General features: G+C 42.1%; 1 protein-coding gene and 2 long non-coding RNA genes across 19 annotated transcripts in view; 1 reads left to right on the top strand and 2 right to left on the bottom strand.

Moving 5' to 3' along the window:
- LOC110264849 overlaps window positions 1-17205 on the top strand; it is a 37339-nt gene extending 20134 nt beyond the window's left edge. Inside the window, exon 4 of the long non-coding RNA XR_002351113.1 lies at window positions 16917-17205. This is a non-coding gene — a long non-coding RNA (uncharacterized LOC110264849). The remainder of the gene's footprint in view (window positions 1-16916) is intronic.
- Window positions 1-27814, bottom strand: part of LOC107607991 (serine/threonine-protein kinase spk-1) — a 57322-nt gene that overhangs the window by 20280 nt on the left and 9228 nt on the right. For 5 of the 16 annotated variants that reach the window (XR_002351110.1, XR_002351109.1, XM_021107279.1 and 2 more), the window contains exons 2-5: window positions 6232-7123; window positions 5718-5997; window positions 5398-5505; window positions 4966-5233 (exon numbers count right to left, since the gene is read on the bottom strand). Coding sequence is in view for 14 of the 16 variants with exons in the window: in XM_021107279.1 (XP_020962938.1) it covers window positions 4966-5233; window positions 5398-5505; window positions 5718-5997; window positions 6232-7123 (1548 nt within the window). In the remaining 2 variants the exon portion in view is untranslated. Of the gene's footprint in view, window positions 1-2572; window positions 3746-4965; window positions 5234-5397; window positions 5506-5717; window positions 5998-6231; window positions 7124-7466; window positions 7540-7987; window positions 10089-10126; window positions 10583-10704; window positions 10828-11047; window positions 11564-11658; window positions 11716-27814 lie in introns of those variants that run through there. The other 11 variants (XM_021107282.1, XM_021107283.1, XM_021107274.1 and 8 more) reach the window with 10 other exon arrangements.
- LOC107607996 lies at window positions 14621-17765 on the bottom strand. Of its 2 annotated transcripts, none has more exons than XR_002351111.1 (6): window positions 17591-17765; window positions 17266-17485; window positions 16902-17017; window positions 16642-16781; window positions 15920-16039; window positions 14621-15815 (listed from the first exon to the last, which is right to left on the bottom strand). It is a non-coding gene; the product is annotated as an uncharacterized LOC107607996 (long non-coding RNA). The 2 variants fall into 2 exon arrangements; XR_002351112.1 differs by having other exon boundaries at window positions 17266-17466; window positions 17591-17606.

The following is a 27814-nucleotide window of genomic DNA, read 5'->3' as shown; positions in this document are numbered from 1 at the left end:
TCCTTCTATAAGTAAATTTAAAAGGAGTTAAATTCTGATTTGATCTCTCCTGGTTTGTTACAATACCCTCCCCATGAAGAGCCACCTTGTCCTCAAGATGGAAAGATGGAAAGGCCAACTGCAGATTGTCGGCCCGCTCCCATGTACTTTCAAATTCGGGAAGATGCTGCCACTTGATTAGCACTTCCAGGTGTCCTTGGTTGCTCATACGACTGTCCAGAACTTGTTCAGGTTCCACTAGTAGTTCTCCTTCCTCAGTGAGAGACTCAGGCAGGCTTTGGGGTTCCACTGAAGATCCCAAACTCTTCTTAAGTAGTGAAACATGAAAAATAGGATGTATCTTTGCAGAGGCTGGTAACCGAAGTTTATAAGCCGCCGCACCAATTTTTTCTAGTACTTCATATGGACCATAAAATCTGGCGCCGAGCTTCTGATTCGGTCTGGTGGCAAGAGATCGCATCCTGTATGGGTGGATCTTTAAAAACACGAAGTCTCCTACTTCAAAAGTGACATCTCTCCTCTTTTTATCAGCAGCTTGCTTCATACGATTCTGGGCTCTATTCAACTGAAATTGTAACTCATCGAGCATCTGATTGCGGTCTTCCATTAGTAGTCTAACTTCCTCTACAGTAGATTCCAGTCCCCCTCTTAACAATGGAGGCGGCTCCCTCCCGTATAAAGCCCGAAAAGGGGTCATGCAAATGGACTCGTGATAAGTAGTATTATACCAGAACTCGGCCCAAGGCAGCTAAGTGGACCACGTTTTGGCTTAGAGCCTGTGAGGCAGCGGAGATAGGTCTCTAAGCACTTGTTAACAGCCTCCGTTTGGCCATCGGTCTGTGGATGATATGCAGAGGACATCTTCAAGGAGATTCTAGCCTGTTTGAATACTTCGGACCAAAAGGCACTCATGAATATTTTGTCGTCAGAGACAATGAAGGATGGAAACCCATGGAGGCGAACAACCTCCTTAATGAACAAGAGAGAAATGTCTTTTGCTGAGAAGGGATGTGCAAGCGGGTAGAAATGAGCATATTTGGAGAGTCGATCAACCACTACCAAAATTGTGTCCATCCCTTTGGACCGTGGTAACCCTCCGATGACGTCCATAGAAATGTCAGCCCATACGTTTGTGGGTATGGGAAGAGGTTGAAGTAGGCCTGCCGGTTGAAGGGTGGAATGTTTATTTTTCTGACATACTTCACAATTTTTTACGAACTCCATCACATCCGACTTCATACCTTCCCAATAGAGAATGGAAGAAATTCTCTTGTAGGTTCTAAAAAACCCAGAATGGCCCGCCAATTTGGAGCTGTAAAACTCCATCAAAAGCTTAGGGATCCACTTGGAGGTCTTGGCAATCACCAACTGCCCTTTATACCTTAACTTGCGATTGATTAATTCAAATCCAGACACTGTCTCATCTCCTTGTAACAACTTCTGCATAATGGTCTTTAACTTATCATCTTCCAAAACCTCGGTCTCTAGTTCCCCCCATTCAGCAGCTATGGGAAAAGAAAGAGATGAGAAGTGGAACTTCCTTGAAAGAGCATCCGCAACTCGGTTTTCAATCCCTGCCTTGTATCGAATGTCAAACTTATACCCCAATAGCTTGGATAACCATTTTTGCTGCCCTTCATCTGCAACTTTCTGGTCAAGGAGGTATTTTAAAGATGTTTGGTCTGTGAATACCGTGAAATGCTGTCCGAGAAGATAATGCCTCCATTTTTGGATAGCCAATACAATAGCCATTAATTCTCTTTCATACACGGATTTGTTTTGAGCTGTTGTAGAAAGTTTTTGGCTCATGAAGGCAATGGGGCGCCCTTCTTGCATCAGAACTGCACCAACTCCCTTTCCCGATGCATCTGTCTCAATCTGGAAAGGTTTGGAGAAGCATGGGACTGCCAACATAGGTACTGAAACCATTGCTTGTTTAAGCTGTTGAAATGCACCTTCCGCCTCATCAGTCCAGTGGAAACAATCTTTCTTTAGTAGCTGGGTCAATGGCCATGCAATGCAACCATATCCTTTAACGAATCTTCGATAATATCCCGTGAGGCCAAGAAAACCACGTAAACCTTTAAGGTCCTTAGGTCGCGGCCAATCTAACATAACTTGGAGTTTTTTGGGATCGGCTGCCACACCTTTTGATGATATGATATGGCCCAAATACTCAATGCAAGATCTTTCAAAGCAACATTTCTTTTTGTTGACCAACAATTGATTTTGTCGTAACACTTCCAACACTTGCAGCAGATGTCCGCGATGGCTGTCCACATCCTTGCTGTAAATTAGGATGTCATAAAAAAAAAACCAATGTAAACTTACGCAGAAAGGGTTTGAGGATATTGTTCATTAGTGCCTGAAAAGTAGATGGTGCGTTGGAAAGCCCAAATGGCATTACTAGGAATTCGTAATGACCCTCGTGCGTGCGGAATGCGGTCTTGTGGATATCTTCCTCTTTCATCCGGATCTGATGGTATCCCGATTTCAAATCGAGTTTGGAGAAAACCGCAGCCCCCTCCAATTCGTCCAACAACTCTTCGATTATAGGAATCGGAAATTTGTCCGGAACGGTGATTTTGTTGAGCGCCCGATAATCAACACAAAATCGCTATCCGCCATCCTTTTTCTTCACAAGAATTACTGGACTAGAGAATGGACTAGTACTAGGTCTGATAATTCCTATTTGAAGCATTTCCTCAATTATCTTCTCCATTTCCTCCTTCTGATAGTGAGGATACCGATAAAGGCGTATGTTGGGAATATCTGAATTCTCTTTTAATACTATGGCATGGTCATGTGATCTCTGAGGAGGAAGACCAGATGGGGACTGGAACAGATCATCGAATTGGCTCAAGAGTTCAGTGGTCTCGGAAGAGATGGTGACAGAATCTTCATCGGCATCAGGGCGGAATAACGGAGTAACCAAAAATCCCTCTTCAGCATTTCGCAGGGCTTGTAGAGTCACCTTACTACTGGCATGAGTCCTTCCCAAGGTTGGATCACCCTGTAATGTAACCTTCGAACCATCTTGTACCCAGCTAAGCGATAAAGTGTTGTAGTCGCCTTCAAATTTCCCAAGACTGGCGACCCAACCAGCACCCAAAACTACTTCGGATCGTCCTAATTCCATAACCAAAAAGTTTGCAATGATGGAAATTCCTTGCACCAGAATTTTGACGTTCTCGCATCCACCTAAGCCCTGCTCAATCGCACCATTACCCACCTCGATGTGGAACGGAGGTAGGCGCATCAGTGGTAAACCCAAAGTGGAGACTAGAGTAGAGGAAATGAAATTAGCCTCAGCACCTGGGTCGACCAAAATAACCACCTCCCTACCATTGATGACCCCACGAACTTTCAGAGTTTGATGGGATGTGAGACCCCAGTAGCTAAGGGACGAGAGGTGCAGAGACAGTGTGTGAAGAGCTATATCAGGTTCTGCCATGGGAGGAGCTGCCTCAAGGTCTTGTGGTTCGTCGTCATCTTCACCCAAAAGGATCAGCTGTTGGTGGCGGAATTTGCATATGTGACTCAGATTCCACTTGTCAGCACATCGAAAACATAGTCCTCGCCGTTGTCGCTCACTCCATTCTTCATGGGAAATCCAAAGGGAAGTAGGCTTGGATCCACTAGAATTTGAAGTAATAGAGGGGCCAGTGTCATTCTTTGAGTCTGATTTGGAAGTAGTAACAATGGTGGGCTTACTCTGGTCTGCCGGAGGAGAGTGAGTATTGAGCTTGACCCAATTAGATTTTTTAGAAACCCCCCACCCTGAACGTGATACTGTATCTTGCTTTCTACCCCCTGGGTGCATTCCTTCTGCTTCCCATGCTAAATTCCTGGCTTCAATAACCATTGCTCGATTCATTAACTCCTGGAGGTTCTCAAAATCCTCCACTTTCAACTCTGATTTGATGGTCGATTTGAGACCTTCATGAAACATGCACAATAAGGTGTCACCTCCCAATTGTCGGTGAGAGCGCGCCGCTAGTTCGAAATCGCAGCGGTATGCCATCACTGAATCTGTTTGCTTCACCCGCAGTAATGGAGCTAGTGGGTTGGCCGCCGCGCCAGATTCAAAGCGCTTAAGCAAGTCCTGTTTGAAGCGGATCCACGTGTGGAAAGTGGATTGGGATTCCCACCATTCGAACCATGTCAAAGCTTCTCCATGAAGTGCTAGCACCGCGTATTCAAGCTTGTCCCCCACCGGAATTTCTGAGATGCGAAAATAGCGATCCATTTGCACTAGCCATCTGCTCGGGTCCGACCCATCAAAGGAAGGGATGTCCACAGAGCGATTGCCGTCGCCTCTGTTCGGAATGGGATGTCGTCGACGTCCGCCTCCAGGATCGTCGTTGCGTGAGTGTCCACCTTCGGCTTCGGGTGTTGGTTGCTGTGAACGTAGCACCAGTTCTTCCATTCGTTTCATCATTGTTTCCAATAATTGGGTTTGTTCAGCGACCTGTTTTTCCAAACCATCCACGCGTTCTTCCATGGCAGCGGTGGTGCGAGTAGAGACAATCTACGGGTACTAATCCCAGATCGGTGGCTGATACCAATTGTTAAGGGTTTCTTTACTAACTCCAGAATATCAAGAGGTACAGTAGCAGATAATTAGCAATTAGAGTAATAGGAGGTGAGAGGTAGAAGATAGGATAGAGAAAGGTTGAGGTATCAAGATGATACTCTCAAGGAAATATTATTTAGAAAAGAAGGAAGAAAGAACAAGTAATGACAGAAGATTCACTTGGCATTCAAGAGGCCAAACTCTCCACTAAATAGTCACTCCACTTATTCCCTACCTAAAAGCTTTTCAGCTTCCTTATTTATAATATCCATATCCTAACTACTTCCCTAAACATGTGGAATAACAATAATTTGAAATTTCAATCACGTGTTTTCCCCTCCTTTTAAAAGGAGTTAAATTCTGATTTGATCTCTTCTGGTTTGTTACACATAGCTCAGCCAAGATGCATCCGAGAGACCATATGTCAATTTTTTCGTCATATTGAAGGCCTAACATAACTTCAGGAGCTCTATAGGATCGGGATTGTACATATAGGCATAGATTGTCGGATTGAAAGCAACTGCTTCCAAGATCAATAACCTTTATCTCACATCTTTTGTAACTTTTTATTAGAATATTTTCTGGCTTCAGGTCACAGTGAATGATTCCCAAGTTATGCACGTAGTGCAACGCCTCCAAAACCTGATGATTAATGAACTGCAAAGAAGGATATGAAATAACTATGATAATTATTCTTTGACCACATCTCGATTTCTTACAAGAAGCCATTTTGTTTAAATTTCTGAATGAACCATGTAGCAACTGATAGGCTATGTTATAATCAAGAAGAGCACAAAAGTTATTAGTCTGATTGAACAAACCTGTAGCCTATTCAATGTAAAATATGCCTCTCCTCCAGATTCTTGGTTGAATTTTTGAAATTCATATAAGTTTGCTCGGAGAAGCTCCGTTACAATGAACAAATGTTCCTGTGAAGTTTCCATTTGACATAAGAGACTCAACATTAACATTTAAGATCAAACAGGATGTGAAAACTGAAAAGATAGAAGGATATGTTAATCATAAATTTCAATTAGACCATTCTAAATACAGTATGAGAAAGGATAAATAAACTTTCCTTGTTCAGCATATAGGCTTTCCTAAATATTATAATCCTGTATACTTAACTTTAAAGGCATACCTGATGGTAGAAATAATCGTAAAGACACAATATGTGGCGTTGATCTGCTGGATCATGCTTATTGACAAGTTTCAGAAGCTTGATTTCATCTAAGCTTTGATCAAAGAAGTCTTTGTCATTTTTAATAATCTTCAAGCAAACATCTATTCCTGTATGAAGATCGTGAGCCTGGACAACCCTACTGAAGGCAGCTGAACCAAGATACTCCGTTATATAGTACCTGCCGGCGATGATTGTATTCAGCACAATTGGGAGCTCCTTATTTTCTTCAAATCCAGTCCTGTAGATTCCATAATATTTAGTCCAAATCTTGGAGATAAAAAATAGATATTCCCCAAGAAATAACTACTGGGTTAAAATCAGCACAGAGTTAATGCAGACTAAATCAACAAAATCCAACAAAGTGGCATCAATTCCTAGTCTCCTTCACATTCAAAATCAGTTTATTCCACACCATTAGCAGGCAGAAATAAAATTTTAGGAAGTAGGACAAAAGGTAATCTCCAAAACAAACCTGTTCTTTCTGTGTATAATTCTCAGGTCAAATACTTCATATTCATCCTCTTGAGTGTACTTTAAGAGCTCATCATCAGTAGCAACCTCTCCATCTGCAGCAATGTCTGGATCTTGGCACTCTTCGGTAAAATCTCCATCATCTCGAGCTTCATGGTTGTCAACTCCTTTTGGTAGATCTGTTTCAGCAACTTTGATAGTTATGTCGAACGGATCCTCATAGCCTACACTTTTGTCCTTTTTAGTGTAGTAGTTGAAACTTCCATTCTCAGCATGCTCAAGAGCTGAACCAAAAAAGCTAATATCTCCAACAACCTTCAAATGAAAATCATTCAGATGAATCTCCTTCAAACTAGGATAGCTGAAGTTCGTAGGATCCCCGTTACAAGGCTCTCCTGAACCATCACAGCCTTTGCGAAATGGAACCTCACAACCATAGAATACGATTTGTTTCTCGGTCTTACCTTCCGATTCGACTTCAAAATCCTTGTTATCAACCACTAGACTATAGCCTTTTGAATAAGTCGCATTTCCATTCCTTACAGAGGAATGATTATAAAGTCGCATTTCCATGTAACTATCATTTGATTCATTTCCCTCTAACCGAGATTTTTTGTGGTCAAAAGCAAGACTAAGAGGATTGTCATGTTGGTTTTCCATTTCTGCTGTCATGACAAACTTATCCTCACTTTGGTTCCCAAAGAAATCAGGCCCTTCGAAATTCGGAGTCATGAAATAGTCTTCGTCCTTTTCATTATACCAATATGGTTCATTTTGCATGTCGAAATCATGATAATCACGTGCTGTGCCGAACTGAGACATTCTATCAGATGAAAATTCAGAATCATTTTGAGTTTGAGACAAGGAACTAATTCCATATGGATTGATGAATTCTGCGAAAATAAAAAACAAAAAACCACAATAAGTTTTAGGATGCTTTACTCTGTATGGCTGAATGGAAAATTGAATTCAACTAAACAAAAGGAAAAACATGATATTCATGAACTAGATAATACATATATGACTTAATAAATCAGTGATGAACAAGGAGAAGTGAGTAACTTGAAAATTTCAATTTGGTTGAATTCACATTCATAAAACTATAAAATGAAGTGAAGGATATCTAAATTTTACAAAGTTTGACAAAAATATTTTCAACTTACATACCTAAGGCTTCAATATCTTAAAGTAACACCACAACAATGATAAAATCAACAATGGAAGAATTTTACGAACCTCGATGTGAAGTCTTGTGAAAGCAGTCAAATGTACTTCTGTAGGTTGAATCACCCACCATTCTAGATTTCACCTGAGAAAATGTCAGCATCTATAAATCATCACTCACTTTAAAAAGACACAAGATAATGTTGCTTCACAAAACAAATAGCTTCCCCAAAAATTGTTCAAAAATCGAACATTTCCATTTGCCATTTACTTTAAACAGTATTAAATTTTCAAAGTAGCAAAATCCTAATAACTTCACAATGATGTTTGTGGGTTAACAATATATATATATATATATTGTTTGGATGCATCTTTTTGCCTACAGTACAAAAACATTAGCTTTCGGCTTTGTAAGATCCAGCACCAACATGTTAGACCAATAGATTTAAATGATGCCACTTTAAATTTCTTTTCTTCTCATTTTGTTACTTTTTGTTATAATCAGTTTTTTCATTGCTAAGTTCAGATAAAAGGAAGTAGTCACCAACAAGAAGGGAGAGGAAGAGAGTGGCAAGGAGCACCTAGTCACATACCACATTAACTGGAGAATCAATAAAGACAGCAAAAGGACCTGCACCTAAGCCTTCTAAAAGGTGAGTAAATGCACCGTCTTTGAACGAAGTATACTGTCAATCCAGTCTAGCTTCTTATCCAAGCATATAACGGCACATCAACACAAACAAAATCAGGCTCCTTGGCGAAATTCTCTTTGCGCTTCTCCAACTTCATAACAGTATGAGAACCACACCAAATAATTACTATTAATTATTATTGTTTAGCCCCTAATCATAGGGTAATTAAAATTAATTAACAGCTGACACAAATGTTCATAGTTAGGTGAATTAGGGAATGAAAAATGGAGGGAACCGTGGTGAAGATGCCAACACCGCATTCCATGGCGACCTTTGCAAGGAACAAATTATTGGCTAGCAACCTCTCTTCGAACTCTCCAAAGTTCAACAACGATCATGGCCAATTTCTCGAGGAATAAATTGTGACTCACAGGAGAGCAAACCTCAATCCCAGGTCCAAATGCAAAGTTCTGCACGATATATACATGATGAATAAACAATAACTAGTTGGTTGATCAACAGGCAAAATCCAAGCAAACATTATCTTAACTTAACTATATAGAATTTGATAATATGGCTCAGTGTCATACTCAAAACATAGTTTTCTGACGTTCCACTGCATCGAGCAAAATAACAAACAGAAATAACTACTTCAAAGTTTGTCTCTATCCTCATGATGATTCCAAAAGGGAGGGGGAAAAATAAATGCAAAAATAAATAAAGTTAACAATCAGCATATTTGAACTTATAGCAGCAGCAACATTAGCACTTAATCAACAATAACACATTGAACAACAATAAAATTTAAAACGTTTAGTAGCAGAAAAACCAGCAGAGACAGAGAGGTGGAGCAGACTGGCTGAGAGGAGGAGGCGATGGAGCAAAGTAGCACAGAAGAAGAGCAGAGAAGCGAAGAGGAGGTAGCAACGGAGCAGAAAAGAGATGTGGCTCAGACGTAGAGATGGAAAAAGTAAACTCGAGCTTCAGGTTTCTTGAAGAAAATAATAGAGAGATAAAACCATAGAAATTGAGTCAGAACCTCAAAAATATATATTTTAGAAAACATTAGCCAGGTTAACAAAAGAAAAATATAATTTGTCAATAAACAGCACTCAAATTTTGCTAATTAAAAAGTACATTTGTACTCAACATATATCGGTGAATTTGATAGTACCAATGCACTGGGTGTGACCCTCGTATGCATGAATACATCCCTGTTTTCTGATGTCCCAAATCCTCATATTAGTGTCCATGGAGTCGGATGCAAAAAGTTTGGCAAACGAATGAAACACAACAGTAGTGAAATTGCATGTGTGTTCAGCAACAGTGTGAACCACTATACTTAAACAATAACACGTCAGAGGAATACTGGAAAAAGAATAAAAGTTAGAGATCCTCAATTAGCCTTGGCACAAAGCTGAATCACACCATCAGTTCAACACCACAATCAAATATCCGATTGGGCATGAATGAAACTAAAATTGTATAATAATGAAACAAAAGCATAAACAGGGAGAGGGCGCGGCAGCTGAGCAGAGGCGCAGCAAAGAGGGGTGAAGGCGAAGGCAACGAAGAGAGGAGAAGAGGAGTCAGGGGGACAGGGGAGAGAGTGAGAATCACCCACCAGCAAGACTTTCGGGTTTGAGAGTGAGGGAGATTGAGGGAGAGAAGCGAAAATTGCAGGGCTGGTGAAAGAGTTTAATGTTACAGTTGAATTCAAAATGCCAGAAACACAGGGTTTGAGATGACACAGGTATAGGAATGGTGTGGGAAGAAGTAGAGAAAGGTAACCATGACAAAATGCAACCAAAAAAGTGAAAATTGGTAGAATAGCTATCACCGAAGTAGATAAGCACTTTATGGCACATGTTAAAATGGTACCAAAAACAAGTTGAAAAAGAGACCCAATAATAAACACGAGGGAAGGGAAGCCTGGTAAGGGTGGAGCTCAAGGGATACATGATTATATATGATAAAAATGTATAAAGTACGCCATGGTTATACACCATGAGTGAATAATTGGTCAAAGAGTCAAAAGTATTTAAGAGGAGGGTTGAACTAGAATAGATTGACATTAGTGTGAACAAATGAGCATCATACACTGATATCATCCTCTCCATCACCTTCATCACGTTCATATCTCTTTTGCTTTATCACCTTGTTTTCTTGATGCAAACCATTCACCATTCAAAATATCTAACCTACAATACCTCTTCCTTTTTTTTTTCCAAATCAACAGATGTTAGATAATCCAAGAAAGTACATAGAAAAAGAGAGCAGTTTATTAAGAACTAGGAGGATGAATTCACTTCTGCCATTCCCTTTAGTCCTTACCAATTACCATCCTAACTAGCATAATCCAAAATTTAAAATGAGGAAACAATAATAAGAGAAGCAGCAATTGAACCATTGACACAAGCATCGAAGACAAAACTTAATTTGACTTGCAATAACAGCTCGCATTTCTAAATCAAGTTCCTTCCCTTTTGGTCTGGTTCGAATTGCAACAAACACATCAACTCGTGACGGGTCTCTTTTGTTCTCATTCATTTCACGCTACAGGTAAGGGGAAAAATATTAAAAATGGTCAAAAATACTATTTGTCTAATCTTAGGATAATCATTAGCTACGCTAGTATACAAGAAGATAGATTCTTCCAGAAATATCTAAGTTATTACCATTTCATTATGCATTTTTGCAAAACTGATAGGCCCCATTTGATGCTGATGTTGTTGCTTCTTATGATTTTGAGAATTTACACGACACATAGCCTATGCGCTAGTAAACAATTTGAAACCACACTGTGGATGTAGAAAGTTAAGGTTAGACACCAAAAAATATTTTCATATATCCATCATGGAACAACATCTAATACACATGCTCAAACACAAGTAAGGGAGAAGTGAATCCAAAAAGACAAAAATTAAGCTTTGGTCACTATTTATACAAAAGAAATTTGCTAGTCACAAGAGTACCATATTAGAGTGCATGATAAAATAAATAAATAAAGTAGGAAATTACCTGTGTATCAGGAACTCCTGGACCAGCAGCCAAGAGAACCACAAGATGGAACCCCTTCATCAAAAAATTGCGGTACCACTTTCGCTGTAAAAATGTTACATTACATGGTTCAACCAAGATAGTCCACACATATATGGCAAGAACATAAAAAATAAATAATAAATAAAAGAGAAATAGAACAAGAAAGCCACACTCAATGTGGCCAAAAAGCCTTCTCTTCAAGATGAGCTCCTGAACCAAAAGCAGCAAGAGGAATATCAGAGACTCTAAAGCTTGGATCACTAGGGCTTGATTTTCCATGTTGAAATTGCTTTTTAGCAATAACTTGAATCTAATGGCGGAACATAATACGTATAAACATTTGGCCAAGAGATTAAAACCAAAATTAAAATATCTATAAAGTGCATATGATAGCATTTCATTAGCCTGATTTTCAAGCTTTTCTAGGTCGGTGACTTTAGTAGCTCCATCAGCATCAAGCATAAGAATTAGCTCACCATGAGAATGCAACATTCCCTGTAATACAATGCTTTCAAGAAATGAAGAAAGCACTAATTAATCATCAACAACATTATGACAGCAATTTCAATGCAATGAGAAATTAGACTCACTTTTCTGATTGCTTCTCCCTTGCCATGATTTCTTTCGAGAAAGACAACTCTAACTTTGTCTACCGTGTATTTCCTTACAAATTCAAGGGAAAAAGATAGGTATATGACTTTTTAAATTTTTGACAAATACATCCCTGATAAAATTTAAATACAAAAAAGTTCCTGAATTTAATAAACGGAGGACAATTTAGTCCTTCCGTTTATTTGCCTCTCATACACCGAATAGAATTGGCTGATGTGGCTGAAACGGTGTCTCAGGTGTTCGTTACGGTGCCAGGCTGGAAGGGGAATAGAGTTCGAAGGACAAATAAGTCTTTGAGAATTTAGTTCAGTATACTTCTATTATGCTTCTATTATGACAATTTAGTTGATAAAATTATGCTTTTATTTTGAAATCTAGTTAACGTGTTGTATTTTGCAATTAAAATTATTTGTAGAGAAAAGGACAAATAGGTCCCTGACCTTTTGTCCTGCGGACATTTTCGTTCCTAACCATTGAAAAATACTTTTAAGTCCCTGACCTTCACATAACTTGGACGGATCAGTCCCTCCGTCCAAATGCTTCCGTCAGGGACTGATCCGCCCAAGTTTTGTGAAGGTCATGGACTTGAAAGTATTTTTCAATGGTCAGGGACAAAAATGTCCGCGGGACAAAAGATCGGGGACCTATTTGTCCTTTTCTCTTATTTGTATTAAAATTGCAGAAATTGGGCTTGTTCTGTGTCTACTTTTTTTCTTAAATTGCATTAGTTCAGTTTTAGTGCATTTGTGTATTATATTAGAATTTGTTAAATTGCATTAATTCAGTTTTCATCATACCAGTGGCATTAGTTAGCATCAGTTCATTTATGCATCAAGTTAGCATCAGTTCATTTGTGCATTATTCATGTATTAAGTTAGTATTAGTGCATTTGTGTATTATATTAGAACTAGTATTTTTATCCATAATAACATTACGAGAATAATTTTTTTTTTAAAAGTATAGTTCACTTTATTCTAACAGTATAAATTATGCATGGCACAAAAAATTTATAAAATCAAACTACTTTTATAAAAAAGTCGTAAGTTGACAAAAATCTCTAGCTAAGAAGACCAAGATATCTGCAGATAAAAAATTAAATAATAAGATTTTTAGTTATTATTTTTATATGAAAAACTCTAATTTTTTATTAGTAATTAATTTTAACATTCGTTATCTAAAATTTAAAATAATTTAATGTGTATACTTTTATATTTAAAATATTTTAATTATAAAAAAATATCGAATGACATATTTTAATTTGTCAAATTACTAATATAAAATATAATTATATATAGAGTAAAAATAGTAGAAAGAAATAGAAAAATGGAGAGAGGTAGATGAGAGAATTTAGGAAAGGAGTTTATTAATTTTGAAAAAAAAATATATTTTCTCTCAATTTTAATAAGAGTGTCATGTGACACATTTGATTATTAAATTAGATAGTAATATATGGTACATAATATAGGTATATTTCAATTAGATAGTAATATATGATACATATTGAAGCATAATGAACTAAATTCTCAAGGACCTATTTGTCCTTCAAACTTTATTTGCAAAATGACGTCAAGGACTTATTTGTCCTTCGAACTTTATTCCCCTTCCAGCGTGGCACCGTAACGGACACCTGGACACCATTTCAGCCACGTCAGCCAGTTCCGTTTGGTGTATGAGAGGCAAATAGACGGAATGACTAAATTATCCTCCGTTTGTTAAAGTTAGGGACTTTTTTGTATTTAAATTTTGTCAGGGATATATTTGTCAAAAATTTAAAAAGTCAGGGATCTATCTGTCTTTTTTCCCAAATTCAAAAGCTACTCTTGTAGGCTGGGTTTGGTAAATCTTTTTGAAGAGGTGCTTGTACTTTTTAAAAGCACCAAGTACCTCACTTTGCGTTTGGTAAATTAAAAAGCCCACGTGCTTGTGCTTGCGGCTTTTAAAAGTTAGGGATGCTTTTGAAAGCACCTAAGAGGGAGCTTTTCAAAGTTGCTTGTGCTTATTAAAATTAAAAAAAATATAATATAATAAATATTCAAAATTACCATTATTAATTATTAACACTAGATTTTATTTATTTTCCCACACATATTTTTCGCCAGTCATATATTTCTAATTTCTCAACCTAACCTTCACACATTCTAACACAATCTTCATATATTTTTTATTTTTCAACCTAATCTTCACAATTTCAACACAAATACATCTCTATCATGTATTAGGTATGAACTTCTATCTATTTATATTATTTTTTGTGCGTTATTTTTGTATTTTTTAGTAGATGTTTGTTTTTCTCTGTTCTTTAAAACGTGAAGGAGACCTGATTTATGGAAACCAATCATAAAATTTTCGTACACCAACTTCATGAACATTAGTCAAAATGATAATAACAGCATATATATACATATGTAAATATAGATATATAATTTTACTTGAGATATGTGTCCTATTTTCTGTGATTTGTAAAAGTGAGTCAATATATATAAATGAGTAATTTACGTATCAGTACTAACATTGAATTACATACAAGTTTTATTATTGACTAATGATAACTCTATTTATATTAATATAGAGATAAATCAAATAAATATTTAAATTATTGGTCTCTAAAATTTAAAAAAAAATTATTCTTCGTTACTAAACACAATTGAAAGCTATTTTTAACGTGATTTTACCAAACATAAGTGCTGCCACTTTTAAAAAGTTGTCTTTCAAAAAACAATTTTTATAAGCTACTTTCAAAAAGTAAAAGCTTTACCAAACTAAGTCGAAGTCCCATCAGCACTTCCATTATCAACAATGACAACCTGCTCATGCGTCCATTGATAAGAGAATGTTTTTTTCTATCAGTTGCAAAATCCATTAATAGGTTGCAATCAAGCCATTCAAGCAGAAAGAGCAACACTGACAGATGTTAAACAATACATCCAATAATAGGATATCTTGGAAGAATAGCAGTACTGTAACTTGTTAAACCACAGCACCATATAGTACCAATCTATACAAGAAAAAGGTATCACATAGCTTCTATGGACAGATCACATTATTCTAGCAATGCTATATTGTAGGATGAAAAGAGATTAAAATGTAAAATATCATTTGACAATTAATACTTCTTGTGCATATATTTCACCAACAAAAAAAATACAACACAGAAGAATTCGCTTAATACTACATCTCCTTTCAAAAAGCAGACTTAGGCGGAGGATTTGGAGATTGAGGTGGAGCTGGAGGTGGGGTCCCAAATTGAAATTCGAGAGCATAACTCTTGCTGGGTTATATATAAGGGCACCTCCCACGTGAATAATGGTGCATATATATATGAACAATCGTTTCAAATACAATCCCAACTATTCAAATAATGGTGCATAACTCTGTGCTTGAACTCCGAGCCATACAGTAACAATAACCCACCAATACCAGTCTCAATATTGCGTTGAAAATAAATAAAAACAAATTGTAAAAGATATTATTTTAAATTAAAACATATTAAAAAATATAAAAATTAGAATACAAATATCTCGCAAACTCTTTTTCCTCTATTTGAATGACAATAGCTTTATAAGGTACCAAAGATACGAGTCCTATCTGAATCTTCTGTCAGTGTAGCTAAAAACCTACAGCAACTATAAATCAGATTGGTTATCGAAAAAATGTATTTTGGAAGTCCTCATTTAAATCTCTCCGGCTAATTTTTTTTTATATTGTATAAATATATGTGTAATACATTGTTATGGGAAGATTAGGTATTTTTTTTATATGGTGTTTTATTCAAATCGGACGGTCCGATTGTTTGAAAAAAAAAGTAAAGTATAAATCGGAGGGTCCGATTTGTTTGATAAAAAAAACTACAAATCGCATGGTCCGTTTTGTATTTTTTATTATTTTTTTATTTTTTGAAATAGAAATCGGACAGTCCGATTTCAACAGTAAAAATTTTTTTATTTTTAAAAACACAAATCGGACCATCCGATTTGTGATTGTTGATTTAAAAAATGAAACAAATCGGAGGGACCGATTTGTTCACACCATAGCAATGAAAAACTCATCTCTTCTCCCATCATGGTGAGATGCACTCATCTCTCCATATTTACTCTCACTTCGATGGCACCAAGTAGTGTGTGCTGCATGCATGACACTTAAGGGACAAAAAAAAAAAAAAGTTAGATAATGCAATTATAGCATAAATAGAAAGTTTTTTTCAAAAAATCTATCGTTCCAAAATAAAGAATTTATACTTACATGTACTATATTCGCTAAGATTCTGATTTCTTCTCGTAGGAATAATCAGAGAAGGATTGGCACTTTCCCAGTGCAACACACAGATGGACCCTCCGCCATAGGAATATGACTACAAAAATCCTACATTATTGGTGAAAAAACCGAAAGAAAAAAAAAATCAGATAAGCCCTCAAATCATATTTCAATATCATTTAATCCCCACTTACAAATGACACACACAACTTAAGAACAATGAATTAAATTGATTGATCATCTAGCCAATAACAAAATTTAGTTAACAGCAAAATTTTGAAAACCGGACTGATTTAACCAAGCAAAGGAGGGAAGGGCCATCTCTGAATTTGAACAACAAATGAACAAAAACCATTACTTTGGGTCTTCTGATTTTGCAACTAATAAAATATAACAAAGAAATAAAATCTGAAAAAACCATAATTAAATAAATAAATCAGCAACAGAACAAATAAATTAGAAAATTTTCATTAAATAAGTCAGAATCATTGAATCATCCCTAAACCAAAATTAAAAAAAAAAAAGAAACAGTACAAAAAATTCAAAATAAAAAAATTTAGATTTAAAAAACCATCGAAAGAACAAATTAGAATCCACAATGGGGAGGACGATGGAATAATAAAAATAAATCAAAATCAAACCAACAATCAGAATAACAAAGTTTAGAATAAAAATAAATCAGAATCAGAATTGAATTGAGGCTCCATTACTCGACTGCAAAGGGGGTGATGGAGCACGATGACGCTGCGCTTGAATCAACGAGACGACGACAGAGTTAGGGCTCTCGGGTGAGCGAGAACAACGGCTCTGCACAGGGAGAGGGGATCGCTCTGTGGGATAGGGTTCTGGGCTGCGGAGAACGACTATGGGTGAGAAGGGCAACAAAAACACAAAAAAACAGTAATCATTCAATGATTTCAGAACACAGAATAAAAACAAAAACCAAGAATAAGCGACCACTGTCACTGACCTCCGAGAGGGACAGCTGGACGACGGAGAGCGGTTGAGCGCGACGAGATGGCGGCGATGATACGACGGCGACAAGGCGACGGCGAATTATCAAAATGTCAAGCACAGTACAATAACCTAAAAATTCATTGAATAAGTCAGAATCATTGAATCAACCCTAAAAAAGAATTAAAAAAAAAAGAAACAGTACAAAAAATTCAACGTAAAAAAATTAGAATTAACAACCCATCGAAAGAACAAATCAGAATCAACTATCGGGAGGACGACGAAAGAATAAAAATAAATCAGAATCAAACCAACAATCATAATAAAAAAGTTCAGAATAAAAATAAATCAGAATCAGAATTGAGCTGAGGCTCCATTACCATGTCAAATGCAAGGAAGGACGACACGGCGCTGAAAACAGAGAGACGAGGGAGGCTCGACTGCAAAGGGGGTGATGGAGCCCGACGGTGCTGCACAGAGGAGCTTGTATCAACGAGACGACGACAGAGTTAGGGCTCTGGGGTGAGCGAGCACAACGGCTCCTCACAGGAAGAGTGGCTCACTCTCTGTGGGTTAGGGTTCTGGGCCGACGGAGAACGACTATGGGGGAGATTCAACAAAAACACAAAAAACTTGTAATCGTTCAATGATTTCAGAACAGAGAATAAAGAGAAAAACTAAGAATAAGTGAACACTGTCACTGACCTTCGAGAGGGGTTGCAAGAAAACAGTGGAGAGACGACCGGTGAATGACGGACGGCGGCGGTGAGAAAAATAGCGGCGACTAGGGTGAGCACATGTAGTGGGTACCCGATTAGCTGTCCGAACTCGAACCAAACCAATTAAATTAATTTTAAAATTAACGGGTAATCGGGTTCAACTGAACCAAATTTATGGCTATTTCTAGTAAGTGGTTCGAGTATCTGATTTAGGAGTGTGGAATCCGAACCAACCCGTGAATTCGATAATATATTAATTAAATAAAAATATATATATTTCTATTACACTTTTGTATTTAGTTTTTAATATGTTTAGATTTTAATGTGTTTAGTGTTTAATATGTTTGGATTTTAATGTGTTTAGTTTTTAATGTATTTGGTGTATGTTTAACATGTTTTGATTATTTCTATTGATGTTACATGTTTATTTTACTGCTGAATTTTTAAGATAAAAATTTCGATTTTTTTATGAATCTCAAAGTCATCGGATACCCAATTACCCGAACCGAACCAATCCGTTCTTAATTGGTTTGGTTGGTTCGAATACATACACAAAAAAATACAAATCCAAACAAAACCAAACTAGTTACATTTTAATTGGTTCGGTTCTAATTTTACCTTTAACCCGAACCAAACCGACCTGTGCTCACCCCTACCGGCAACGATGGAGGCGTTTCTTTTCTTTTTGTTAGAGAGGGAAGAGCAATGAGAGTGAAACAGAGGAAGGGACTCACTTGCGAAGAAATGCCGTCTTATTGAAAAATTTTAACTTAATTTTTTTAAATTTACTTAATTAAATTTTTTATTTTTTTTAAATACTTAAATCCATTTAGTCACCAAAAAAACACTTAAAATCCATTTTATTTAAATGTTAATACTTACACTGTAAACGTTAATTATAATAGCATTGGTGTAGTCACCAAAAAAATAATAGTGTTACGGCCTGGCCCAAAGAGAATATGGGCCCGCCCGACCCGCTTGCTACCCGACCCGTACGGTTGGGTGCAAGGCGCCCAGACGCCGACCTGGACACGCGTCCCTGACAGCTTCGCTACAGCTGTGCAGGGGAACATCGAAGAGGGTGGGACTGTCCTTGCAGGGCCCACCTCTGACACGATATATATAGGAAAGACCCTACCCTTCCCCCAAGGTACGTCACATACTACTCATCCCATTTTCACCTGCACACTTTGCTGACTAGAGCGTCGGAGTGTCTTTGCAGGTGACACCCCCCTCACACGAAGTACTCGGGACACCGTCTACACCAGCCCGGTAACTCACGCCCAGGCGAGATCTCCCCTTCATCAATCAGGATACTGACCCGAACTGTCCGATACCCGAAGAAGAAAACATTGGCGCCGTCTGTGGGGACAGTCGCCTGAATGGACGTTGAACTGGGCCCAGGTGGAACAGACCACGAGACCGAGCGCAGAGGGGAACCCTCCGTGACCTCCTCCCGACAACATGCGAGGTCCCCTCCAAGACGAACCACACGATCTCCCGAAAGGCGCCCCTTCGGGGGAACCGGCGACAGTAGCGCCAAAATAATGCAAGAACTGCGGCTCAGGATGCAGGACTTGGAACGCCGACTTGCAGACCGGGAGCGTGGCCACCAAACCCCAGAACCAAGCTACTCTCGTTCTCCCTCGAGAAGCCACTCCCGACGAACAGCTAGTCCACGAGCTGAACCCGAGAGCGCCGGGGAGAGAGGACGCGCAAGAAGACGCCGCGACCCCCTCATTTACACCAGGCACGAAAGGAGGCGTACCACATATCGAAACCGCAAGGACGCTAGTCGGGAGGACGACGAAGGAAGAATGGCGAGAACGCGGGGACCCGTGATAATGGGCGCAACCGCATTCCATCGTTCCATCCTCGAGGTCCGGCTGCCAAAACACCTTGACAAGCCAACGGACATGAGGTACGACGGAACGCAAGACCCGCAGGAGCACCTCACGGCTTTCGAAGCCAGAATGAACCTAGAGGGAGTTGGAGACGAGGTAAGGTGCCGCGCTTTCCCGGTCACCTTAGCGGGGCCTGCAATACGGTGGTTTAATAACCTCCCGCAGGGTTCGGTGACCGGTTTTGCCGATATCAGTCGTGCCTTCCTAGCTCAATTCACGACTAGAATCGCAAAGGCAAAACACCCAATCAATCTACTTGGAGTGACACAGAGGTCCGGCGAGCCGACCAGAAAATACCTAGACCGGTTCAACGATGAGTGCTTAGAGATCAATGGGCTGACGGATTCGGTCGCAAGCTTGTGCCTGACGAACGGACTTCTAAACGAGGACTTCAGAAAGCACCTCACCACGAAGCCGGTATGGACGATGCAGGAGATCCAATGTGTGGCCAGGGAGTACATCAACGACGAAGAAGTCAGCCAGGTTGTGGCTGCCAACAAACGGCAACCCTTTTACAACCAAACCCGGCATCACGGTAGCGGAGAAAGACAGAAAGAACAAGCCAGAGACGGCGGTTCGAGTAAGACGCCCAGGCCGTTTCCCCAAGTCAGGAAGTTCACCAATTACACTCCCCTCACTGCACCAATTATGGAAGTCTACCAACAGATAGCCGAGAGGGGAATCTTGTCGAAGCCCCGACCTCTGAAGGACCGAACAGGGGGGAACAAAGGCCTATACTGTGACTACCATAAGGGCTACGGGCACAAGACACAAGACTGCTTCGACCTGAAGGATGCGCTGGAACAAGCAATCAGGGATGGAAAACTTACCGAATTCTCCCACCTTATCAGGGAACCGAGGAGACGGAACCGCGACCACGACGGGGAGGATAAGAACCGAACGGTGAAACGACGACAGAAGCCGGAGGACGACGACCGAGGCCTAACCGTGGTGAATGTAGTAGCTGCAAGAAACTCGGCCCCGAGGTCGAGATCGGCGCACAAGAAAGACGTCAAAGTCCTGGCGGTCTCCTCCTCATCCGCGAGAAGCTCCAAGAGGCTTCCATCCATCTCTTTTGGCCCAGAAGACCAATGGTTTGACGAAGTCCTGGAAAGCCCCCCATGGTCATCACGGCCAGGGTTGGAACCGGTCTCGTTAAAAGGATACTTGTGGACACAGGGGCAGACTCGAATATCATGTTCCGCAACGTATTCGATGCCTTGGGATTATGTGACGCCGACCTAGCGACCCACCAACACGGTGTAGTAGGACTAGGCGACCACTTCATCAAGCCAGACAGAATTATCTCCCTGCCAGCCTCCGTGGGACAAGGACAGAGCTGAAGATCGATAATGGCTAAGTTCATAGTTTTACGGGACTCCACAGCCTACAATATTATCCTAGGAAGGAAGACCATTAACGATCTCGGAGCAGCGATCAGCACGAAGCTGCTCATAATGAAATTTGTCGCTGATGACGGATCCATTAGAGGGGATTTGGAAACGGCAGTCGCTTGCGACAACACCAGCCTCTCTTTAAGAAAAAAATCTAAAGAGGCATCAGGGGTGTTTCTCGCCGACTTGGATGCCAGAATTGACGACAAGCCCAGACCCAAACCAGAGGGGGACCTGGAAAGTTTCGGGTCAGGGACACGGAGGAGAAGTTCACGTTCGTGAACAGGAACCTCCCGCATGAATTGAAAGAGCCTTTGATGGAGATGATCAGAGCCAATGGCGATTTGTTCGCCTGGACGCCAGCCGACATGCTGGGGATAGACCCCCAACTCATGTCGCACCACCTGGCCATCAGGCCGGAAGCCAAATCAGTGGCTCAAAGGAGAAGGAAGATGTCGCAGAAAAGGGCAGAGGAGGTGGCCAGGCAGACGGCCAGCCTCCTCGAAGCGGGGTTTATCCGTGAACTAGACTATTCGACCTGGCTATCAAATGTAGTTCTAGTAAAAAAACACAATGGGAGATGGAGGATGTGTGTGGACTACTCCGATCTCAACAAAGCATGTCCCAAGAACTGCTACCCTCTCCCCAACATTGACGCACTCGTCGATGCGGCTGCGGGTTACCGGTATCTGAGTTTCATGGATGCTTACTCTGGCTACAATCAGATACCGATGCACCGGCCTGACGAAGATAAAACGGCGTTCATAACACCAGGAGGAACCTATTGCTACAAGGTGATGCCTTTTGGCCTGAAAAATGCGGGGGCAACGTACCAGAGGCTGATGAACAAAATATTCAGTGATCTCATTGGCAAGTCGGTGGAAGTCTATGTGGACGACATCCTTGCAAAGACCACCCGACCTGATGATCTCATAAACGACCTGGGGAATGTGTTCGCATCCCTCCGACAACACGGCATGAGGCTCAACCCGCTTAAGTGCGCCTTTGCCATGGAGGCCGGAAAGTTCCTGGGATTCATGATAACCCAAAAGGGAGTGGAAGCCAACCCTGAAAAGTGCCAAGCGATACTCCAGATGAAGAGCCCGAGTTGCATCAAAGACGTTCAGCGGCTGGCGGGAAGGCTCACCGCGTTGTCTCGATTCCTCGGTGCATCGGCAGCAAGGGCTATGCCCTTCTTCAACCTGATGAAAAAGGGAATAGCGTTTGAATGGACTCCTGCGTGCGAGGAAGCATTCAACCACTTCAAAGAAATCCTAGCAGCACCCCCGGTGTTCGGGAAGCCCAGGGCTGGAGAACCACTCTACTTATACCTGGCCATAACAGAGGGAGCGCTTGCAGCGGTGCTGGTGCGGGAAGAAAGAAAGGCCCAGCAACCAATTTACTTTGTGAGTAAAGCGCTACAAGGAGCAGAACTTAGATAAAGCAAGTTGGAGAAACTGGCACTAGCACTCCTGACCTCTTCCCGCAGGCTACGACAATACTTCTAAGGTCACCAAGTGGTCGTAAGAACGGACCAGGGAATTCGTCAAGTGCTCCAAAAGCCCGACCTAGCAGGAAGGATGATGACATGCGCCATCGAGCTGTCCCAATATGATTTAAGGTACGAGCCCCGACACGCAATAAAGGCGCAAGCAATGGCAGACTTCCTGGTGGAAGTGACCAGAGACCCAGTCGAGGACACGAGCACACGGTGGAAGTTCCATGTTGACGGAGCCTCCAACCAGACGTCCGGGGGTGCCGGGATCATCTTGGAGAGCCCAACCGGGGTCATTTACGAACAATCAGTCAAGTTCGAGTTTCCAGTATCGAACAACCAAGCAGAGTACGAAGCCCTCCTAGGCGGCTTGATTTCAGCCCGGGAAGTCAGGGCTACGAGGCTAGAAGTATGCAGCGACTCGCAGATCGTGACGTCGCAAGTGAATGCAAGCTACCAAGCTAGAGATTCACTATTATAGAAGTATTTAGAGAGGGTTAAAGAACTGAGCAAATAGTTTGAGGAGGTCACGGTCCAACACGTTCCGAGGGAAAGGAACACACGGGCAGACCTCCTATCCAAGCTCGCAAGCACAAAACCTGGAACCGGCAACCGCTCCCTCATTCAAGGCATCACGAAAGAGCCAGCGGTTGCCCTCCACCTGATCAAGAAAAGCCCCTCCTAGATGGACCCCATCACCGATTTCTTGCAAAACGGAAAACTCCCTGGAGGCGAGAAAGAAGCCAAAGCGTTAAGAAGGGAGGCCGCCAAATACACGGTCATACAGGGCCAACTATTCAAAAAGGGACTTAGTCAACCTCTGCTGAAGTGCCTACACCCCGACCAGACGGACTACGTGCTCAGAGAAGTCCACGAGGGGTGCTGTGTCACCACATCGGGGGCAAAGCCCTAGCAAGAAAGCTCATCCGAGCTGGATACTACTGGCCGTCAATGATGGAAGACTCCAAGGAGTTCGTGAAAAAATGCGTTAAGTGCCAAGAGAATGCTAACTTCCACAGAGCACCGGCCACCGAGCTGAGCCTGATGACGGCCTCCCGATCCTTCGCACAGTGGGGAGTCGACCTTTTGGGACCTTTCTCGGTTGGCCCAGGGCAGGTCAAATATCTCATAGTCGCCGTCGACTACTACACCAAATGGATAGAGGCCGAACCGCTGGCCAGCATATCCTCATCCAACTGTAGAAAGTTCATGTGGAGGCAGGTGATAACCCGGTTCGGCATCCCGAAAATTGTCATCTCGGATAACGGGACGCATTTCACCGACAAGAAGTTCGCAAAATTTCTCACCGGCTTGGGCATAAAACAGAAGTTCTCCTTGGTAGAACACCCCCAGACGAATGGACAGGTGGAGTCAGCGAATAAGGTCATCTTGCTAGGCCTCAAGAAGCGGTTGGATAGCAAAAAAGGCGCATGGGCCGATGAACTCGCCTCGACCCTCTGGTCCTACCGTACAACCGAGTAAAGCTCCACTGGAGAAACCCATTTCCGCCTGACTTACGGGGTTGACGCGGTAATACCCGTGGAGATCGGCGAGCCAAGCCCACGATTACTTCTAAAAGGAGTAGAAGAAGCAGTGGAAAAAGACCTGGTGGATGAGGCCAGAGAGATGGCCCACTTGTCGGAGGTAGCACTGAAACAAAGAATGACCCTGTGCTATAACACCAAGGTGCTCGGGAGGGAATTTGAGGAAAACAACCTTGTCTTACGACGCAATGACATCGGGCTACTGACCCTAGGAGAAGAAAAGTTGGCAGCAAACTGGAAAGGTCCCTACAGAGTCAGAGAAGTGCTCGGCAAAAGCGCCTACAAATTGGAGAAACTCGACGGCAAAGAAATCCCGAGAACATGGAATGCAGGTAACTTGAGGAGATTTTATTCTTAGCTCAGGCACTCCGACCAGATGGCTTGACGAACTCAATGATTTACTTTTAACAAAGCTCAGTGAGTTCCTTTTGTCAAATGCCTACCATGTCCATATACTTGTTTAATTGTCGATTAATGTTTACTTGTTTAAACCTTCCCCTCTACTATTCCTCAATATGTATCCCACAACATAACATTTTTCAACATACGGTAAACGGGACAACGATACGGCAACCCAGGACTGATCACTCCGAGAACCAAACGAATCAAAGCCATAACAAATGGCCGCGATAATAACGACCAAGCCTTGGCTTCACCCAAGTTACAAACGTAATGGCAAAACGGACACAAACGATAAGTCCACACCGACAACACGGTAACAAAACAACACTACCAAACAAGCGAAAAGACGACAATTACTAGCCGACCAAGCGGCTCTTAAAGCATGACCAAGTAAGTTCAAAAAGTTTTACAACAAAGTAAGCTCCAAGAGTTCAGCAACAAAAAATTAAATCCATACAAAAACACAAGGTACAAAAGCTCATTTCCTGGGCATCTCAACAATCTTGCCGTCCTTGATTGTCTTAAAAACTCCGATCACCGACGTGTCGAAGTCAGGGGTCACGATCTTCACCTGGGCCTTGAGGGCCTCCTCAGTCATGAAAATTTCATTCTTCCCCTGCTCTCTAATCTCCTTATTCTTTCTCTTGAGCTCCTCGACCTTCGCTTGGGCGGCCTTAGCCGACGAAACGGCCTCATCGCGCTCCTTCTCCAAAGCCACCACCCGACCTTGCGCGGCATTAAGCTGGCTCTCTAGAGTCATCTCCCGCTCAGTTAAACGGGACACGGCTTCATCGGAGGTCTTCACCTTCTCCTCGGCAAGCGCTGCTTTCTCCTCAGCGGTTTTGAGCTTTTCTCCCACCTCAGACAGCTGCCCCTGAAGGGTTTCAACTTGAACCTTGAATTCATTATTGGCCTTGGCAGTAGTCTCGAGCTTCCTTCGCAATGATTGCATCTCCGACAACTCGAATTCGGCCTTCCGAGCTATTACAGCTCCTCAAAGGAGAGTACGGTACATCCACCTCGCCTGCCCTGCGAGCTCGGTGCCAAGGAAGTGTTCATCCGTGCCAGGGACCAGCTGGGTATCAATAAAAGCCCCAGCGTTGAAGTTTCTCTCCATCACGGTTAGAGCGCCTTCAGGGCTAGAAGACGCTCTCTGCCTCTTGGGGGTGCGAACAAGTTTCAGATCATCCTCCTCCTGTGGGGTGGAGGACGAATGCCCAACGGCAGCCGCCTCCTCCTGAACAGGGGAAGTATGTGCCCCGGCAGAGTTCTTGTCAGACATCTCAGCGTCACGAGGCGAAGGCACAGCCTGGTCCTTCTTCTCCTCAGGAGGGTTCTTCGTTTTCCCGACAACCTTTTCATCGGCTTTCTCCTCATCACTATCTGCCAAGAATGTCTTGAACAAGCCCTCAAGCCCCGTCACCGAAGCGGACATCTCCACTACAACAGGTAACCAAGTTAGTCGTGAAACCGGCATAACGAAATAAGCAAGAGAAAGCGCAAACCAGCATGAGCAAGCAATAGCAATTTAAAAACATAAGGCAAAGCAACTCATAAACATAATTTCTGGCGACCGAGTGAGGAGGTGAGGATTCACGTGGTTCTTCCCAAAAATAGCCCACAACACGTCAGCAACCCGCCTATCCACGGCAGACATTCCCTTATAAGTCACCTTGATAAAAGTGTTGGACCCCGCCCCAAAATTCCAGTATGTCGGGATGAGGCGCTCCCCCTCTAACGACAACCAGAAGGGGTGGCGACCCTTGACCGGACGCACCTTAAAATATTTATCTTTAAATCTGCGATAGGAGTCCTCGAACAAGCCGAAGATCCTCCGACCTTGGGCAGATCGGAAGGACATGGATCCTTTCCTCGCCTTCCCCTCCTTGGAAGGATTTGTAAGGTTGAAGAAAAAGAGAAAAACATCGACGGATATCGGCAGCTCCAGGTATTCGCAGACCATCTCGAAACAGTGAATGGAAGCCCAACTGTTCGGATGCAGCTGCGACGGCGCCACGAATATCCGGTTAAGGAGCGCCATCTGGAAAGCAAAAAAAGGGATGCAAACCCCCACTTGGGTAAACATGGCCTTGTAAAACCAGATCCAATCGGCAACCCGGGGGGAGTGAAAGTTAATTTCGTACAGCCGCTCGGCAGGGGCAGGAACAAAAACGTCATAGTTGGCTTCCTCGTCAGTGCCCCTGCACAAGTACTCGGCTTGGCGGAATTCGTTAAGCTCCTCCTCGCCCATCTGGTTTGGGGAGTCCTTTAAGTCAGAAACAACCCAGGCGTAAGGGTCGTAACCCGCGGCGGAGGTGGAAGCCCGAGAAACAATGCGAGGCATACCTACAGTGGGGGTACCACTCTGTTAGTCTATGAGGTCGGGAGTCCGGAAAAAGCCCAGAAACTACATTTGTCCTACTCAACAGTTGAAATCAAACATGGCTAAAACCAAAATCCAAGCAAAGCCTACCCTGGAATGGTAACTCCCCCCTAACACGCCTATTTGACACTAAAAGACCACCAACAAAGGCCATCCATCACATAAAACCATGCAAACAGCATGCATGCAGAAGAATAATGAAACAAACATGAAGCAAAGAACGAAAAGAGTGCTTACCTGAACTGATTACGAAGATTCGGAGGAGGAGGTAGAAGAGAGAATGCGCAAGAGTGCAGAAGCGATACCATGGGAACTTGGAAGAAGAAGATGATGGAGATGGTTGAAGTAGGGATATAAGAGAAAAACAAATGAAAACTGTTTAAAATTGCCACTCAAGAAGCGCGAAAGGTCTGGGGGCAAAATAGTCTTTGCGCGCAGGGATTTTTAACCCATTATGAGCATTTAATGCTTCACGCGAAGAACGAGGCGACAAACGGTCACTCCAGCAACGAACAGACACGCGCGCAAGAGGCACGTCCCCCCCACGGGTGGCCGGCCTGGCGACAACACACGAGAGAAGAGATGACACGCCACCAACGACCCTCACGGTCGTTGCCGGCGCGTCGGGTGCATTGTTACGGCCTGGTCCAAAGGGAATATGGGCCCGCCCGACCCGCTTGCCACCCGACCCGTACACGCGTCCCTGACAACTTCGCTACAGCTGTGCAGGGGGAACATCGAAGAGGGTGGGCCTGTCCTTGCAGGGCCCACCTCTGACACAGTATATATGGGGAATGCCCTACCCTTCCCCCAAGGTACGTCACATACCACTCATCCCCTTTTCACCTGCACACTTTGCTGACTAGAGCGTCGGAGTGTCTTTGCAGGTGACACCCCCTCACACGAAGTACTCGGAACACCGTCTACACCAGCCCGGTAACTCACGCCCAGGCGAGATCTCCCCTTCATCAATCAGGATACTGACCCGAACTGTCCGATACCCGAAGAAAAAAACAAATAGCATTGGTCTGAATATTACTAATTATACCACATTTAATTTTTCTTTAATTAACCTTATATTATTATTA

This window comes from Arachis ipaensis, chromosome B07, assembly GCF_000816755.2.
Source record: "Arachis ipaensis cultivar K30076 chromosome B07, Araip1.1, whole genome shotgun sequence".
Taxonomy (NCBI): Eukaryota; Viridiplantae; Streptophyta; class Magnoliopsida; order Fabales; family Fabaceae; genus Arachis; species Arachis ipaensis.
Note: the sequence above shows the minus strand (reverse complement) of the source record. Positions and strands in the feature narration are given on the sequence as shown.